The sequence below is a fragment of the Glandiceps talaboti genome, chromosome 15 (assembly GCF_964340395.1).
Source record: "Glandiceps talaboti chromosome 15, keGlaTala1.1, whole genome shotgun sequence".
In the NCBI taxonomy this organism is placed as follows: domain Eukaryota; kingdom Metazoa; phylum Hemichordata; class Enteropneusta; family Spengelidae; genus Glandiceps; species Glandiceps talaboti.
In genome coordinates, this window is record NC_135563.1 from 19,209,358 (window position 1) to 19,229,719 (window position 20,362).

Below are 20,362 nucleotides of genomic sequence, written 5' to 3' on the forward strand. Positions count from 1 at the left end.
GAATGATGAAGGGTGAAGTGCGCATGTCACGTTCGTCTCAAGGTCATTTCAGGTCACTGTGACTGCGTAATGCTTGCATGACCCATACCAGATTGCATGAAAACAAGACTAACTGTTCTTAAATCATATGAATAAAGAGAAAACTGATAAAATATATTCCTCAGATCCCAAAAATGCTTACTTTTCTAATTAAGTCAGGAGTTTTTCGTTGTCGAATAATTTTAATGTTTCTGATTTCCATGCAATATTCACATATTTTTTAAGATTCTAGGCCCATCACTCCCAAGCTCCTAGCTCCCATCACAGCATGTTGCACCCCCCACCCCCCCACCCCCCCCCCCCACACACACACACACCACCACCACCTTTTGGCCCATCCCTCAGTTGAACCAAAAATATATTTTAGTATTTTTTAATTATTTAATTCTTAATATTTAATTATTAATGTAATGAATGTTGTGGTGAAAATGGGTGTGTGGGGGTGGGGGTGTTATTTACACAACCAAATAAGAATGTTGGTAATAAGCTTGCTGATTGTATGTACAATGTACTTTATAGCTCTGCCCCTCAGTCAGGACATTCAGTGATATAACTGGTAACTTGTGCATGCATTAAGGAAGAATGTGCCTTGGGGACCTACTTTGAATGAGAAGTTTTGAGTTATCCAATACTTGCTTGTTTCTGGGCCATTGTGAGGTACAGTACACAACATATGATGTTATTTTATCCTCAATTTCAAAATATTGCATTGTGACCCCTAAAATCTGGAGTTTAGTATATCAGTAGAAGAGTAAGACTTTGTGTCTGAGGCAAATACTATGCTATTACTAGTACATAGAAGTCATCTCAATAAAAAAAACAAAGTGCCAGATACATCTACATCCACACTACAGATGGTTGTAGTCAAGGGCCTTGGTTGATTCTTTACAATATATAGATCTGAGAGATTCAAGATATTTTATTTTAGATAATATTAAGTCTTTACGATGAATTCTTCCCAAATTACACAAATATAGCTTTTTAACACTCAAATAATCCAGTATTGTCTATTATTAGACTCTCTCACAGTTCTTGAAGCTTCGCATAAATAGCTAAAACTTGGGTTGTTTTGTATGTATCTACTGCATAATTGTACTCATATACTAGTATGCCAGTATCCCTAGCCCTGTGCTTCGCCTAACATATCAACAAAATGTTAGCCCTATGTGATTGATGAGGGCGCACAGTACAGGGCTAGGGATACTGGGATACTAGTATATGAGTACAATTATGCAGTAGATACATACAAAACAACCCAAGTTTTAGCTATTTATGTGAAGCTTCGAGGACTGTGAGAGAGTCTAATCTATTACATTCTCTCAAACCACATTACGAAACATAAACCATGAATTAGTATTGTCATTATAGGACATTGGTTTATGGCAATATCTTTGTACTGAAGTACAGCCTTAATGAGTATAGGACATTGGTTTATGGCAATATCTTTGTACTGAAGTACAACCATAATGAGTACAAAGGCAGACTTGTTTTACAAAATATTTCAGTATTTATTTCTCATATAAATCTTACTCTCACATTAACATGAATAGTACCAAAATCTGATTGATCATAGCTCCAATGAAAGAACCATCTCATGGATTCAGTAAGATCACTTGTTTTTGAGTTCACAAATGCAATAAAAGTCAACAGTGTGTGTAGACACAATAAAATAATATCTCATCACTTTGTGAGGTTATATATGTAATAATATGGAAAGTTTGTATAGCCATATGACATTATGGGATCACAAGTGTAATGATATCAACAGTTTGTGTCACCTCAATGCTATGACATCAGCACTTTGTGAGGTCACACATGCAATGGTGCCATCAGTTTGTGTAGCCAATGTAATGACATCATCAGTTTGTGGGCACACAATATCATGACATTACAAGTTGTTACAGCCATAAATAGGTAATGATATTTACATGTTTAGCTAAACAAGTTTTTAATTCATAAATGAAAATATATTGCCAGTTTGTCTGGCCACAACATTATGACTTCATCTATATAAGTGTGTGTACCTAATATCATGACATACATTATTTGTTGTGCAAACTTCAATACTTCAACTAGTATAGTGGCGAGCTATACTGAAACGTCAACATTTGAATCACTGACAAAAATGATGAAATGCTGTTAATTTTACCACTCCTTTTACTGTCATATCAATCCTGTTAATACTTTAGAAAACTTCTTTGCAAAACAAAAGTTACATTTTGCAATTTATGCAAAATAAGTACACATTTGGGCAGTGTGGGTAGCTGGAAAATGTAGATCAATATTGGCTTCAAACAGAGGGAACTATATTTCAGTACATAGTGAAAATGTATCTCAATGTGAGATAGTATACTATCATAACTTCTACTCGTTATTGTACAAAACAAAATACAGAAATTATACTCAGTACAGAAAGTGAAATATTAAATATTTGGTATTTAAAAAATCAGAATATAGTCAGTTTAGACAAAATTTGACCAAATATTCCAATAGTTTTCTTCATTCAGACAAAGAAAATAAAAGTAACTTAGAGGGCCTTATCAATATATGAATAGTGATTTCTTTGTTCAGACAAGAAAAATACAAGTAACCTAAAGGGCCTAGTCAATATAAATAGTAACAAACCCATACATCACAAGTATTTTCCAACTGAATGAAGAAAAATATGAGGAATTATAATATTATTATACCTCAAGCATAATTTATGAAAAATTAGACAAATAATGGTAATTGGGAATCACATTCAAGCACAGCAGAACAATTGTCATAGATACGAGTTGTCATGACATACAATGACTAGTGTATAACACATTTTTATTTTGAATGTGTTCTGCCTGGCTTCTGTGCAGTATATACATATAAACACAATAAATACTTTATGGCCATCGACATCATTTCCATCTACTTTTACTTAGACTGATAGCAATCCCTTCCTTTCCTGCAAAAGTTTCTCAATCCAGAAAATAGATAATCACTGGGTCATGCCATCACATACAATTTTAGAGACACCATACATAGCCTACTAGCATGGTGAGTGAGTCTGACAAAGTAACTTTGATACAGTAAAATGTAGCTGAATCATGTACCATCTCAGTAGACAGGAACCAAAGAGTTAAAATGGCACATGCTGAGTTCAAGTTATGTACTATTTAGTCAAGTGAAATTGTTAGGCATTATCAGAGTTTTCTGAACATTTTACATTTTTAGTACATACCAGTATATTTAAATGATGATGTCATCAAAGCTAGCCTTTATGTATCATGCTTGAACACTAACTCTGAGTTCTGCTGCCAATAACAAGTTATGTATAAGGTGCTTCACCACATACAATATAACAAGTACCTATTAATATGCAGCAAAAATAAGCTTCACCCCACCCCCACCCCCAGTTTATATACCTCCTTTAAAATAGACCACAATTGAGCAGAACATCTTCAGCAGAGGAATATGACAGCACATTGTTGTGGAAAGTCCTGAATTGTTTTTGGATTGTCTTTAGTTGTTTGGTTGACTTATACTTCTTCTGTTTTAATAGTTTATCTACTAAATAGTCCAGCCATAAAACATTGGTAATGGGATTACTCTTCTCCCAATTATTCCTGAAATAGAAGAAGAGGAAAAATTGTCAAAAAACTAACAGACAACACTGTAGACCATAAAACACAATATTCATGCCACACTACTGGCTACCAAGGTCATGCCAAGTGTGGTTTAGAAGCCTGATAGGGCTAAGCAACATGGTGTATCAGTCTAACAACACTGTACATCTAATAATTTCTAGTAATGACAGTGTATATATGTAAATTACATTTTCCACTTGATTCAACCAAAGAATATGGTCAAAACAATAGATTTCTTGCAACACATAATAATAACTTGCAAATAAAAAAAATACAAATATATGGTTGATAGAAAGTGCAAAAATTACTAAAGAAATACATAATTACAATTACGGTAATTACAATGAGATAATTTTCAAATCAAACATACATCTTAATTATCATGTCAAAAAAGTAATCTTAAAGTAGAATGCACCATAAAACTCTTTAAACTTAATTACACTGTAACTTTCATTTTTAAAAATCCAATCTATTCTCAGTTAAAATCAAGAAAACAGATCAGGGATCACCACACTTATTTTTATAGAGGTCAAAATGTTGTCAAAATTTAGTCATTTTAGAATTCAATATGGTCGCCAAATACTGTATTAACTCTATGGGGAAAATAACAGATTGATGATTTCCTTGAAAACAAGATGGTGGATTTCAAACAGACTAGGAACAAGCCTTCATGTGACAAAGTTTGGAGAGAATTGACAAACTTTGAATTCCAGTGAAATTTGTCCAAGAGGTACATTCTAAGAGAAAAACAACAAGAAAACAATCTGAAATGACTATGAAAACTTAATTTTTTATGTATTGATGCAGAAGACTTACTCATTGTATTTTTTCATCAGTCTGTAAACTTCAAACTGATAGTCACCTTCCCCTTCAAAGAGTGTCTCATCTGTTGCTAGGTTACAGAACACAGTACAGCCATCTGAAAATATTAATATTTGTATTCAGTTACTCTAAATATGCTAAGTACGAATTGTATCCTTTGAATCTAACTTTATACATATCCATAGGTTCATGGTTGTTGGTGTTTGTTGATTTGTATCCACACTTACAGTAATGTATGTGTAGCACATGGAATGGAAGTCATGGTGTTGCCCAAGGAATCAAATGATTGTTATTTTTAGGATATACTTGCCTAGGTGGTAAAATCCCATGTCAGGTAACAAGAATTCAGATGTAAACCATTTACCTTTCCTGAGTCTTGACATGGTGAAATCAATGATACTGACTTCCACACCGTTAGTTGGAATTTCAATCATCTCTTCACTCAGTTTATAATACAGGGTATCTTCCTCAGTGGCTCTCACAAGGATATTGCCCCAATGTAAATCACGATGTTCAAACACCAACTCTTTCTCTGCCACAGCTAAGGCACAGGAAACTTGATGTAAGACACTCTTTGCTTGCAGCATGTTGTCAAACTATGAAACAAGAAAGTTAAAAGTTAATGTATGTATGTATGTATGTATGTATGTATGTATGTATGTATGTACTATGTACGTACATACATATGTATGTATGTATGTATGTATGTCGTGTATGTGTATGTGTGTATGTATACATGTATATGTATATATGTATGTATGCACGTGTGTGTGTGTGTGTGTATGTGTGTGGTGTGTATGTATGTATGCACAGTGTTTTTGTATCTGTATGTACATACATGTCTATATGTCTGTATCTGATTTTATAGGCTCATCAATAAATCTGTTTTAAAGCAACAATACCTGAAAATTTTCCAAATCAGTGCCACCATCAGCAAACTCAAAGATGATGTAAAGTTGATCCTTTGTAAACATATCTGTGTGAATACAAAACATGAGTCATTTACAGCAGATGTACAGTGATATCGATACAATTAAAATGGAATATGGCATGTGCAATATTCTGATAACAAAATTATATATGAATAAATTATACATGTACTCAAATCAAAATAGCAAAGTATGTAGCTTTTAGGGTCTTTGATGATTACTTTTGTTTTGTTTCATATTACACTATCCCCCGGTATGTGTGTTAATCCAACACCACACACACATAGACAACTTCAAATGCAACAGAAACAATAATAGAGATACCACTCTGGGGGATGTAGAAAGAGTCAAGCTACCTGTTTCTACTGCAATGCTTCATCACTTTTCATTGTGATTGGGTAAAGGATCCTGCTGTGTGTGTTGTGTCTATGTTATTGGTAGTCTGGTGTTGAAATATGGCTATATTTGTGTTTTAAAAACATCATGTTGAATGAGTGAAACACCAAGTGCAACTTCATTTCTTATGTATGACATTTTATAGTAGGTATTGATAAATGTGAAAACCCCAAGTCTCCATTTTCAAGAACTTTGTGCACATGTACCTATACAACAGTTGACAGACTCAGATTTACTTTCTAATTGAGTTTTAGACTGTGTATTTCCATTTTTACAATGATTAAAATGGAGCATTAGTTACAGACCGGGTCACTTTAAAGAAACGAAACAAGGGATGAAATTTGATAGAAAGTTATTCTCCATGTTGAAGTATACTTTTCGAGTGTCTCAATGTATTTGACAAATATTTATAGTGATATTCTGAAAGGGTGTAAAATAAAATTTTAAAGAAAATTAAGAAGTTACCGGGTCTATCGTTTTCTGATTCTCGTTCTTTATCAAACTTGTCCCATTCTTGCAGTAGATGTTTGGGATAACGACCTTTGACCAATGATACATCTATAACACCAATGTAATTACAGGCCATGTTCTTTGCACCAGTCCTCAATGCACTCAGCTCCCTTAAAAGATAGAGAAAGATCGTTTACATTCTTTAAAACCTACATGATAGAATTTCAAATGTAATTGTTATGGACACACAATGGCTCATGGGAGTCAGCAGATAATATGCATATAGCAGAACATAAATATTATTGGTGATTGATGAAAAAGTCATAGAATGACTCTTCAGACCCAAAAGTCTGCCTGTATTGACAGCAGCGGCATTCCATTGTTTAATAGTCCTTGAAACATACAATCTTTGAAGTTTGAATAGAAACCTGTACACAGAGAGTGTGATTCTCTCTCTCTCTCTCTCTCTCTCTCTCTCTCTCTCTCTCTCTCTCTCTCTCTCTCTCTCTCTCTCTCTCTCTCTCTCTCTCTCTCTCTCTCTCTCTCTCTCTCTCTCTCTCTCTCTCACACTCTCTCACACTCTCTCTCTCTCTCTCTCTCTCTCTCTCCCTCTCTCTCTCTCTCTCTCTCTCTCTCTCTCTCTCTCTCTCTCTCTCTCTCTCTCTCTCTCTCTCTCTCTCTCTCTCTCTCTCTCTCTCTCTCTCTCTTATTAGTATCAATGTTATGTTCTCAGAATGACATACCTTGAAATTACAATTTCAGGGAGAATATCTTCAAATGACTTCTGTGGTTCATCATTGACTGGAAAATCACCCTCAATTGGTATGATCTGGGGAAAAAATTATTTTCATTGTGATGACTTTCATAATGTTCAGGGCAAATTATACAAGAACTGATCTAATTTAGTTTCAAAACATTTATAATATCTACATATATGACATCTGATAATTTACACAATACATTATCTATCACAATTGTTGTATTTTTTTATCTTATGAAGACATGTACACCCACACATCCACACCAATATACATGCATACATGCACACACAAACACACACATGCACACACACACACACACACGATACATATATACATGCACACACATACATATACATACATGTACACATGCACACACCACACAGACACATACATGTTTACATACTTGAAAAACACATATACTACTACTCCTTGATCCCTCATCAAATCAAAATCAAAGTACAAATTGAGGCAGTAGTACTTACTTTTAATGCAACAGATTGTTTATTGTATTGTGTTCGGAAGACTTCTCCAAATGTTCCTTCACCAATCTTACAACATTTTTTCATTATAGAATTTGGTATACACTTGGCAAAGCTGATTGGTTGCGTTTGTCCACATTGCAACAATACTTTATCCCTTGGACATATAGTAAGACGTCTTTCCTTTCCAGTCAATTTCACTGGTGTCAATGCCTCCTGAGAATCAAAAGTTTTGTTAGTACAGCCTGATTCAAATTACCATGCACCAGCTCAGTTTGATACAACCATGCAGAAACTGATAAAAAAACCCAGTATATTCTATACTAAGATAGAGAGGCAAAAACTTCTTGCTACATTTTGTCTGTTACGAAATAAATCACGCAGGTGTCAATGTGTCCTTCTCTACATTTCATGTCTTGACATTAAACATTTCAAAATAGTTTAATCGAGGTTACTATGTAAGTATTTTCACTTGAGTAAAAAGCTTATAAACTCAGTTTGTGTCACTTTAACAAAAACTATTCATGAACACAATTTTGTATATTATCTATTCAAATATGGGGTTTGTTTTTTAACTTTTTACAACATCACAACAACACAATAATCTGTTTACAGATTTTACAGTTGAATAAGTGATTTGTAGTTGCATGAGTTTATGGCATACAAAAAAAGTAATTCTGCTTTCTGATGAGATCCAATGATACTCTTTTATGCCCTTTTCTTAGTATGTCTTTTAATGATTGCCGTTAAATGAGATTTTGATTAGTACACATTATAAGTACTTACCTTGAATGATTCTGCTTTTTGTAGAGATTTGATAACACTCTTTCCAGGTGTAGCAATGCTTGTAAAGCCATTAAAACTACCAGTTTGACATCCATGTCCTGGTATTTCATCTTCCATGTTAATTTCACCCATACTAACGTCCATTGCTTCATTGGAATCATTGTCCTCAACCTCACTACTGACACTGAGCATTGACATATCCTGAGCCATTTCCTCAATTTCCTTATCACTTGAAATGTTTGATGCCGTAGTGTGTCTTTCCAATGTACTGGGTGTCAGGGGTTGAAGCCTTACAAAACATTTCTGATATGAATTATTTTCATCTTTTTTAGAACTAGAACCAATGTTAGCTTCATTGGGACTTTGTTGTGAAAAATTGGACACAACAGACAAGTTTGTTACTGATATCCTTTCTAGTGACACACTGCAGTGTTTAATTTTGATATTTGAGTGTGTTTGTCTTTCATTTATTACACCATCAGGGGTTGCATGGGATGGACTCTTTGACTCTTTTGAATCCCACAATGGTGAAAACATCTCAAGGTCTTTACACCTTGTGATAACACCTGAGACATTGTTTGGAGTACTGGCATGTCCATGATTCGCTGTCTTGTTGTTACAACATACAGGTGTGCTCACATCTTTAGATTCATATGCACTATCCTTGCTGACAGTGCTACCATTAACAGGTAACAACGCAGGACTGTCTAACGCATCACCACTGGCAGATACATCCTTCACACAGGTTGTAATGCTATCTATTGTTGGAGATAGTTCAGCAACTGCCAAATCACATTTTTCAATCTCACTCAAGTCCAAAGCAAGTCTTTGTACATTTCTTGGAATAATCTCCCTGTCAGCAGGACATTTGTTCTCTTTGCACTTCCGACTTAATTTTGTATACTTCCGAGTGACTTTTTCTTTCTTTGTTAAATTCAGTGTATGTGTGTTAGTTTGTTTACTAATGGGATACTTCTTGGCCATGACATTATTTCCAAAAGCCTACAAAAACAACAAAACAAGTTTGGTTAGAATATGAAGTTACCATATCAAGAAGCGATACAATTTAGGGCAAAATAAAACATCCTGCTTGCATGTCAATATTTACATACTACAATAAGACATACAACATGCAAAACAACACTGATGTGTTTGCTTGCTTGTGGTAAGCAGGAATGAGGTTCATGCAAAGACACACAATGTGAGTAGTGTCCATAACTTATCAAAGCATGAACACCACAGAAGTCCGGATTCCATGACTGTTTACTGATAGAACACTACACATACACATAACATTGAGTATACATGTACTATGACTACGACTGCTTCACAGATATAGACAAACTGATGAAAGCAATGTGTGAACCTACATCGAAGGCACACACTGTTGTTTTTTGTATCAGTGGCATTATTGTCTTTATCTAATTTTGTCTTTGGGTGAAATCTTTCCTTGGCTTACTTCATTCTGATGTACTGATGTTTTTTGCACAGGCTGTAGACACACTATCAGTTTGTTTCCCATTGTTTTCTACCCAATCAAAATGAACTTTGTGAAAAGCTTCACATAATATTACTCACTGTAACTAAGGGAACTGGCCTGGCAAACAAAAATGTGTATGTACTTACAGAGCAATTACTGTCATCACTGAAACAAGGATGTAAAACTGGTGTGCAGGCTCTTCTCCTTTGTTTGTTGTGTGCTTTGTGAAACCTCTCAATTTGACCCAATTCTGGGGTGTCTTCAGCCAGGATGTACATGTTACTTTTTATACCACTGGGAGCCACTTGAGGAGATTTAAAGATTTCGTCAAAGAGTGGAGAATCCCTAGTGTGGTGATTATTAACATGTTCGGTGTCTTTCTTTAAATTGTACCCACTAAGTTCTTCTGTCCTAGAATACAAAACATATTTATAAGTATTAGTATTCTATTAGTACTACAATAAATGACAGTAACTTCACCCTTCAACTTTTCCACGAATTAGACATACATGTACATGTAGTATATGTTAAAGGGGAACACTACTCCAGGAAATAGAGACACTTTCATAAACTATGGGTTCTGGAGAGTCATTTCATGATTTTACTGTAAATCACCTACAATTACCTGTGATTTCAGAGAAGCATGAAGTTGATCTTATGCCTTAATAGAGTATTTGCTGTGGGCTATTGCATCATGGGAGATAGCAGAAATAATGTATTCATGGTTGCACAGTGAGAATTCATGACTGCTTAGTGCATATTCCCTTCAGTGTAAAACATCTCTAATGAATATTCATTGTATTCAAGGATACACACACACACATTGTACAAAATGTACATCATGAAAATGGATTACAAGCAGAGATCTTGAGAAATTACCTTGGAACAAATGTAAAAGACTACAATAGCCAGGAATTAAGGTTTCGGTTAGACTATGGTGTGTGTAACATATCACCGGATATGTCAATAGCTGTTCTTAACTGTTTTATGTAAGTTATCATGGCAGGTGATTTTTAAAAAAATTAATTTGAGTTCCATTTAGTTTTCACATACTATAAAAGTAAATTGTTCTTTATTAATATTTATCAATGATTATTGTTAACATGGAATTTCTAAATATGTTGAATAACATTGTAAAATTCAGAATCAATGAGAATGTACATATAGCATACATAAATACAAAAAGTTGTAAATAGTAACTTATTGATTTTTATACATGTAACAAGGAACTCTAACATCTGGCAGCTGCCTCCAATTTGATATCAGATTTCCTATACTATGTTTATAATATTTTGCTTTGTTTTTTGCATAAACAGCACACATTTAACAATTCTGGCAAACCAGAGCTATTATTTCTTCTGCTACATTTTGAAATAAATGACTGGCTCATTAAGAACGGTACCGTAAAACAGTTGTGGTTCGTGATGATGTAGGGACCGGCTTGTTAAGAATGGTACCATAAAACTGTCGTGGTTTGATGACATTTAAAAAAAGATGGAGGCAACTGCTGTTTCTGTTGTATATGTCACTGTGTGGTCACAGTTTAGACTAGTCTAGCTCCTGATGACTGTCGATGTCCCGATTTACTCTAGCTCCTGATGACTGTCGATGTCCCAATTTACACTACATACATGTAACGTGTGAAGATAAACGTAGTGTAAATTCGAACACAGTCATCAGGAACTAGACACATTGTTTAGACAGAAAGATCATAGTTGTAGGAAATGATGAAGAAAACAACTACAATTAAAGAATAATATGCAAATATGCTTATGACATCACTTCCTGTGACATCACAGCATGCTTCAAGGATATTCACTTCCCTCCCACATGTCACATACTTGGAAAGATTATGTAAAACCGATATTTGAATAGCAAAGATTTCACTATATTATTATTCCAACACTTGATCACTTGCTATAGTTTACAAAGTCTGCATGTTGAAATTCTTTTACACAAAGTTTGTAAATGTTTCTAATTTTTAGGGAAATTGCTATCAAGCAGGATTTGACGTTCTTTTATTGTAACACTAACAATTGTAACAAACTTCTGCCAAGAGTGAATCAGTGGAATTTCATAGAATAAACAGTTTACATTATGAGCTGGGTTGAAAGGTCAGTATTATAAAATAAAACTTTGTGCCAAGGTTAGAATTTCATAAGTTCCAAAACTGTTATAATGAAATGGATGGTTAATTAATTTTGAATGACAGCAAACTCATTTGTTGACCGTAAGGCACAGTACTACTTTTTATATTTTAGAGAAAAGATTTTTTTTTACACTTCACATAGCCACTACATCACAGTACATGTACATGCCTCCAGTCACGCATTCTTGTATAGCCTTCTGACCCATTTATCGGTAACCCAAGTACACAAAGACTGAAGAGTGATTAACTAGACAGGAAGTTTATACAGTCACTCTGGTGTGTACCTCCCTACATGTACCTCCTACACATTTTCACTACTCTCTGTCTATTAGTTGCCTGCTGATCCAGTGACATGGGTACAGTATAACAAGCCTTATGTAGATTGATGTGACCTTGAAAAACATAGATTTCAACTTGACTTGACCTTCATTTAGCTGTATTTGTGTCTACTCAACTGGTGAGTATCTTTATCATTTGGTGTACATGTACTTGTAGTAGTACTGTCTGTTACTTCTGGGATCATTGGTCAGAAGTTACACATGTATGTAGAACTTTCATCTGTACAGAAAAACTTTGAATATATACATGTATATCAAAATTTAATACTGTACATTTTTCTTAGATATGTATCACTACATCACGCATACCAAGTATATCAAGCGACAAACAAACATTGACAAGTGGAACTTGTTACAAACACTGAAACATCTCTGCAAGTAATTAAATGGATTGGATTAATAACATTTGGCACAGCATGTTGGAACTATGGAGATGTGTATTACATTTCATGATTTGAAATGGACAGTTTTATGTTATCTTTACATGTACTTGTACATGAAATGTCAGGGGAACTTGACATTTGTTTTCTGAATGTGAGCTATAGTAGTGTAATATTGGAACATGGTTGGTCTGGTCCGGAACTAGACTACATAATATGTAGTCTAGTTCCGGACCAGACCAACCATGTTCCAATATTACAATATCTTCACACATTACTTCTAATGTGTGAAGATAAAGTAGTGTAAACATCAAAACAAGGTCATCAGAAATTAGACTAGCTATGATGTAAAGAAGCCATACAACTGTTCCTATCAAATGATGAAATGTAATACACGTTTCTGTAGTGGTTGAAGTTCCAACAAGGTGTGTCAAATGTTATTACATGTTATGTATTTACTTTGCCTGTTTATAACAATTTCCACTCATAAATATTTGCCAATTGCTGGTTGTATCAAGTATCATATAGTTCCTCACTTAAGTTAAAATATTAATCTTTCACTTTTTCCTCTTAATAATAAAGACCACTTGCAAGATGTAAACTTCAACATTAACCCTGTTAGTACATGAGCATCTATGCCTCTTTATATCAACAAAAACTATAATACCATAAAATTGCAATGACAGGCTGTGTAACACATATATCATGTATATGTAGAGGTGATAAGAGTCAAGGAGAGTTCATGACCTTTCCTTTCAATCTTTGAGTATAACATATCAACATTGTCACAGATCTACATGTCCCGGGATACATGTATACATGTGTTATCCAATTCATTGTACAGTGTATGAAACTTGACCAGTTTCAAAATTTGGTCTGTGGTGTATATTAAGTAGTTTTATGTGAAAAAAACAACTGATATAAAACCATTGTAAGTACAACAATGTGCAAATCATAGAGCCTTTGCTCCAGGATGTATACACTGACTTTATGTTAATTGTAAACATTACACTATAAATATAGTACAAGCATAGACAAGTGACCAATGCATCTACAATCTACAGGTATTATTGGTGTATTAAATATTGATATAAGTACATAGCATCATTATAGTGGTGGGAAGGTCAGGGGTGAACAAATCATTTTGTGAACTGGTGGTCCCCGGACCAGTGCCTTAAAAAATCCAGTGGTCCTGCTGAAAGAATTAATGCCATAATGGTACAACGTAAAATTTGTGCAGGTCCGCCCAAAAAAATTGCTAGTCCCGGACCCTGAAGGTGAATGCTAAATCAAAACCAAAGTCTATAAACAAGTTACCAAGTTAAAGACACAAATACTTTATCTTTAAACTTTCAAATAGAGGAAAGCATGAACCAACTAACTACATGTACCTGACAAATACTAGAAGAATAGAAGAATTCATGAAGTACAATCTTGCTAACATTGTACATGTACGTATTAACAAATTAATGTTATTTGGCCTATCCTATTTGTACTATCAAGTTGATATCACTTTGCATATTAAGCTTAAGTTAAATACAAAACTTCTCTTTCTTACTTTTACAGGTGTTTGTTTACGTTTATAAAAGCATATTTTCAAAGAGTCAAAGTGCCATTTTAATTGAATGGACGTAACAAAGAGACAAAGCATGATTGAACTGACTCTCCAATGCCTTGTATTGCTACTGGTGAACTCTGTCCTCAGCCATGGCCAATCACATATCTGCTCTGTTGGAACAACATGTACATGTGAAGAACATGAAACTGAACCATCGCAGTTCCAAAATATTTTTTGTTCATCATCTATTTTAGTGAATACTGTTGACCCAGTTGTGATACCAACAACTTTGGGATTACAAATTGAGTGTGATCCACGATATAAAATAGATTCCTTGGATGTTATTGTAAGCCAATTGCAAAATAAAGATGTGCTGGTAAATCTGAGTCTGTTGAGATGTCCAGTGTCTCAACTACTAGCAAAAAACCCAGTGGACATTCCAAGTTTACAAAAACTTCGTATTCACAACAGTGAACCATTTGAAATAAGTCAAGATGTTTTCCAAGATCTGCCAAATCTTCGAGTTATTGATTTCCAGTCCAATGGATTGACTGCCATTCCAAATTCAATAACATGCACAAGTCTTCAGCAACCATGCAGACCACTACAACAGTTGGAAGAACTTTATCTCCAAGGGAATACTATAAACTGGATACCAAATGATACATTTTCAAACGTCCCTAATCTGAAGAAATTGAACTTAACCAATAACAGTCTACATTCCCTACCTGGAGAATTATTTTCACCTCTGGAACACCTACAAGAGCTGGACTTAAGTTTCAACATGATAGACACTCTACCATTGGAACTGTTTCAAAACTTAACAGAACTCGAAGTACTTCACCTTTCCTCCAACAAACTCACTGAAATGCATCCCATTCATTTCAGAGGTATGACAGACTTAAAAATTCTGGACAATTCCTATAATCAGCTCATGGATTTACCAAATGATTTATTTAGAGAAGTTCAGATGACTTTACAGCATTTAAACCTGAAACATAATTTTTTTCACAGACTACCAAATGATCTATTTTTAGGATTAAATGCCATTAGATCAATTGATCTTAGCCAGAACAATTTTACTTGGACCACTTCAAGCAGTATTGTTTTATTTAAATATTTGCCATTTTTGAGAATCGTCAATTTGCAAAGTACAAACATACATTCAGGATTCAATGTTGTTTTTGAAGGCTGTCCTTCTGTGTCCTCAATTGACATCAGTGATAATCACATTCAAATCATTCCCAGAGATTTCATCAACCGAATTGGAGCGCCCTCTATGGAGACTTTGAACTTCGCCAGAAATGACATTTCAGTTCTATATAGCTATGCATTCCAGAACAGCAACTCACTGAGAGATCTAATCCTTAGTCATAACCGACTACAGAATATCCCTAAACGTGCATTCTCCCAGCTCCCAGGACTTCAGAAACTTGATCTGAGTTACAATGCAATTACTTTCATGCACATACAAGCTCTCTTTCAATTACCTAACTTGATAGAGTTACATTTAAACAACAACCGATTGATCAATTTTCAAGTCTTCCTGTATGCACGTCAAGGTGCATTACTCAAACCACAATCATTAGCACCAGACTACCTTCATGTAGATTCACCAATATCTGTCTATATGGAAGAAAACCCATTTTCTTGCGACTGTGATATGTTCTCCAGTTTGTTCAATAAAACAGGTCACGCTATGTATGAAGACATTGTTTGGCCTGGCAGGCAAGAGTTGATAAATCAGAAATTTATGCCTGATCCAGATAATCTGATATGTGCCTCTCCACCAAATGTTCAAGGAAAAGCTATCAAAAGACTACGTAAAAATTCATTTTGGTGTGAGATGCCACAATTGTGTTCACAGAACTGTACATGTAGTGCAATTGCAATAGAACTTAGACTTGTTGCTAACTGTAGTAACAGAGGGTTGACAGAAATTCCTACAGACCTTTGGTGGGGAACGTCATACCTCTACCTTGATGGAAACAATATCACACAGATATCATCAAACCATCTTTCAAACTTGTCTAGAGTCTTAGAACTGTATCTAAATAACAATTCCATTTCTTCCATTGCTGATGATGCCTTCAAAGATTTGACATCCATAAGAATAGTGGATCTTAGCTCCAATAATATACCAGAAATCACAACACATACATTTGGTACAATGTCTGAATTGAAAGCTTTGTCTCTGGACTCTAATCAAATCTCATATATTGATGTCTACAGTTTCCACAACCTCACTAGCCTGGTATACCTAACTCTAAACAACAACCTCCTCAGCTATGTGGATTTAGATATGTTCAACTTCACTAAATCTTTACGTTATGTACGGTTAGACAACAATCCGTATGTCTGTGATTGTGATCTTTGGTGGGTAGATTTCAAATCATGGATGTTCGAACCCAAAGTCATACCATTGCTGGCTGGTAGTAGGTACAACACAACTTGCCAGATACAACATGAAACTAACAAAAGCACCATATGGCCAATCATGCAACTAACAGAATCTGATCTGGAATGCCATGGCAACCACACAGATTACGTAAAACACATCTTACTTACAAACAATCAAACTTGGATCCTTGCATTTACTTTAGGGGTATTTGTATTCATTGTACTCATTGCCATTATTGTCTACAGATTTAACAAAATACTCAAAGTAATAATCTACAACAGAACTGGTTGGAGATTTTTGGCCAAAGAAAACTTTGACCAAGACAAAGTTTATGATGCTTTCCTGTCATTCAGCAGTGATGATTTAGGTTGGGTCAAAAATAGTCTGTTAAAAAACCTAGAGAACCATGATCCTCCTTACAAAGTCTGCATTCATCATAGAGATTTTTTGGTGGGTGCTTGCATTGCAGAAAACATTGTAGACGCAATTGAGAAGAGTAAACGAACTATTTTAGTTTTGAGTGACAATTTCCTGAAGAGTGAATGGTGTGCATATGAATTCCAGAAAGCACATCACCAAGTTATTAAAGACAAGTCTAGCAGACTTATTGTTATATTGATGGAGGAGATCGCTCAGAACAGACTAGACAAAGATCTGAAGATGTATCTGAAGACGAACACTTATTTAGAGAAAACTGACCCTCTTTTCTGGGAGAAGCTGTACAGTGCTATGCCTAATATTGGTAATCGACAGTTTATGTATGATAAAGCTAACAAAGCCAAGTGTCTGTATTTACAACATGGCTTGGCAGAAAAACAAGTCTATATTGAGTAAACTAATAACTGGACGACATGTATAGTCTTTAAAATCCATATTAATTATGCAAGTTGGAACTGATGTAAGATATTTTAAAGATTAATTTTCATACAAATTATGATCAAGCACATTATTATCGGTCATTTTCATCAAAACTCTTTAGAAAACATAGGAAACAAGTAGCCTGTAAGATACAATATGCTGTGCTGCTCTATCACCCATGATAAGGTACAATCTATGTGCTGCTAAGACACAGTCCACTCTACATCATAATCTGATACTAACTACACAATAATGTTTTCCAGTTACAATAAGTGCATGCATGTATTTGAATTTACCTTAAATAAATCAATATACACACTGAAAATTTAGTTTCCTTTGATGAGAACTGTCCAGATTTTAATATGGATATGAACAATGAATTAAAATCTATTATTCTTAAAAACTCATTTCAAAATTGTCTTTGTTTGAGGATGAGACTGGATATGGAACAGACTTTTGTGTATGGTATATATTATCACAGAATGCAATGACGTGCAAGTGACTTTACTTATGAATAATAATAATAATCTTCAAGTCTAAAACGTTAACATTCTATATCAAAATTGATTTGATGATTATAAAATACAGTATTTGAGGTGCTCCTATTACCAACATGGTACATAGATTACATTGTATATAAGGACCACTGCCAAGGACTGTATTTTAATAAACTTTCCAAAGATGCATAAAATTACATAAAATTACATTGAATAAAAGTAGATAAAGAAGCATATGAAGATTCATGAATAAACAAAATTGTATAATTATTATAGTGGTGAGTTTGGAAACTGCTATTAGAGTGTGTTTGTATTTCTATACACACTGAAGTTATAAGTAACAATATATTTATTCACAATCTTGAGTTCTCAGAAGGTACAGGCACCATGTCCAGGAATACAAGTTGGTATGATACTTAATAAGAATATATAATAAAGATGATGGTGGTGGTGGTGGTGGTGGTGGTGGTGGTGGTGGTGGTGGTGATGATAATGATGATGATGATGATGATGATGATGATGATGATGATGATGATGATGATGATGATGATGATGATGATGATGATGCTGGGGGTGGTGGTGGTGGTGGTGGTGGTGGTGGTGGTGGTGGTGGTGATGATGATGATGATGATGATGATGATGATGATGATGATGATGATGATGCTGGTGGTGGTGGTGGTGGTGGTGGTGGTGATGATGATGATGATGATGATGATGATGATGATGATGATGATGATGATGATGATGATGATGATGATGACGACGACGACGACGACGACGACGACGACGACGACGACGACGACAACGACAATATTTTATATTAATACTTAGTACTTACCCCCCACTTGTGCTAGTAGTAGTGGCACTTTCTTCAGAATCAGGAGATGAAAACAACACACTTGGCTTTGTTGGTTTAGTTTCTGGAGACAACCAATCATCAGGATCATTTGTTATTGTTCTCTTTTTGTACCGACCATATGCCCACACTCGCCTTGGTTTGGGAGGCATAGTTAGTTTTACCAGCTGTGACTGTCCTTATTTTACATAGATTAAATCTATAAAGGGACAAAACGAAGATTTTCACAGATAAAATTTAATTTGTACATAGCAGTTACAAGTATATAAATCACAGTACACATATCATATTTGATTGTCATTTGAACAACAAAGATGTGATAAAATGGGCATCTCGAATTTCTAGTATGAATGATGTACATGTACATGTTTATAGTAGAAATGAAAGCAGTTTTTGAAATGGGCAGTGTACTCATAATCACGTGTGTGTGGTGTAGGCTAATGATAGCCTGGTAGAGACTCATCGCTACCTAAAATAGCGATTATTTGGAAATGAGGTGTGAAGGATGGTTCCAAAACACCACCGTCATCAGCGTCATATTCCCAAAGCATCGTCACCGATTACTTCATTATTGATCCTTTGTGAATATTTGTAAATGTCTAATGACCCGACTGTTTTGTAGAAAACATCCTTCTTAGCCCACACGACTCAGTCGTGACTAGTACTTATATAGTGTAAATCAATGATCAAACAACAACATCGTAACACCGGAAACCTACCGTGTTGCACAAGATCTCTTTCAATCTCGATTCTTAGAAAGTTCAAACCACCGCAATTTATGAACGTACGCTTTATCAAATGTAATGATCACTCTGTTCAATTTACATTTGATAGATGACTTGATTTATCTGAGAGATGTTCAAACGTCAACACCTTGACTTTGGATGCTAAGGTTCGAATTTGACGCGTTTCTAGTCAAGTCGTGTGTGATTGGCTTCCTGAACGGTACTGTTGCAACGATACTTTTGATTGGCCAAATGATGACCTCTCGCTGACCTGTGTATATTTGTTCTGAGTCTACTGAGTAGATATATGCAGCTGCACAGTACAGTCCCTCTATCATTGTCTATCACATAGAGGGACTGTGGAATAAACTAATTTCCAAGTCGCATCTATATTACTTTGGATGTTTAAACATATCTATACAAAGATCACTTGTGCAATTGTGACCAATGGGTCTTTATTGAGTAGGAACGGTTCCTGCACTGTGGATTGAGCCATGTATATGGAGACTCTCCAGGCGAGATGAGGGATGCAGAGCAAAATGGGTAACTTTAGTCAAATGTTAGTCATACATGTCTTCTGTCAAAATAATTATAATTAAATAAATTAAGTACCATGCTTGGTAAACTTGAAGCGAATAAAAATAGAAAATGAATGTTGTTTTCAACTCATTTACGGTGCAGGGTATCCCCCAGGTTCAAGAAAGTATCACCCACATACTCCAATGGTTTATTCTTGTTGCGTTACGTAATGTACAGAGTTGCATAAGGATGACATTTCCGGTTTGTTAACTTGCACAACGTACATGAAGGAAGCCCTACAAAGTAAAATACATGAAAC

The 20,362-nt window shown here is 34.9% G+C and overlaps 2 protein-coding genes across 2 annotated transcripts; one reads left to right on the top strand and one right to left on the bottom strand.

The window, feature by feature from the left end:
* Positions 1 to 1,550: 1,550 nt before the first annotated feature.
* Positions 1,551 to 10,760, bottom strand: LOC144446546 (serine/threonine-protein kinase haspin homolog). The gene is made up of 10 exons (XM_078136332.1): positions 10,642 to 10,760; positions 9,909 to 10,173; positions 8,283 to 9,284; positions 7,500 to 7,712; positions 7,000 to 7,085; positions 6,272 to 6,426; positions 5,384 to 5,457; positions 4,846 to 5,077; positions 4,476 to 4,578; positions 1,551 to 3,638 (listed from the first exon to the last, which is right to left on the bottom strand). The coding sequence occupies exons 2-10, from the start codon at positions 10,038 to 10,040 to the stop codon at positions 3,443 to 3,445; spliced, it is 2,193 nt and encodes a 730-aa protein (XP_077992458.1). The 5' UTR covers positions 10,041 to 10,173; positions 10,642 to 10,760; the 3' UTR covers positions 1,551 to 3,442.
* Positions 10,761 to 12,215: 1,455 nt separating this feature from the next.
* Positions 12,216 to 17,796, top strand: LOC144446392 (uncharacterized). Its single transcript, XM_078136141.1, has 2 exons — positions 12,216 to 12,368; positions 14,196 to 17,796. Exon 2 carries the CDS (start codon positions 14,255 to 14,257, stop codon positions 17,420 to 17,422), a length of 3,168 nt encoding a protein of 1,055 aa, XP_077992267.1. The 5' UTR covers positions 12,216 to 12,368; positions 14,196 to 14,254; the 3' UTR covers positions 17,423 to 17,796.
* Positions 17,797 to 20,362: the final 2,566 nt, after the last annotated feature.

Coding starts and splice junctions, on each gene's coding strand:
- LOC144446546 (XM_078136332.1), bottom strand. CDS start 10,040: ATGTACATCCTGGCTGAAGACACCCCAGAATTGGGTCAAATTGAGAGG. Junction 5,078..5,383: donor CTGATTTGGAAAATTTTCAG/GTATTGTTGCTT, acceptor CTTGTTTCATAG/TTTGACAACATGCTGCAAGC. Junction 4,579..4,845: donor CATGTCAAGACTCAGGAAAG/GTAAATGGTTTA, acceptor TAATATTTTCAG/ATGGCTGTACTGTGTTCTGT.
- LOC144446392 (XM_078136141.1), top strand. CDS start 14,255: ATGGACGTAACAAAGAGACAAAGCATGATTGAACTGACTCTCCAATGC.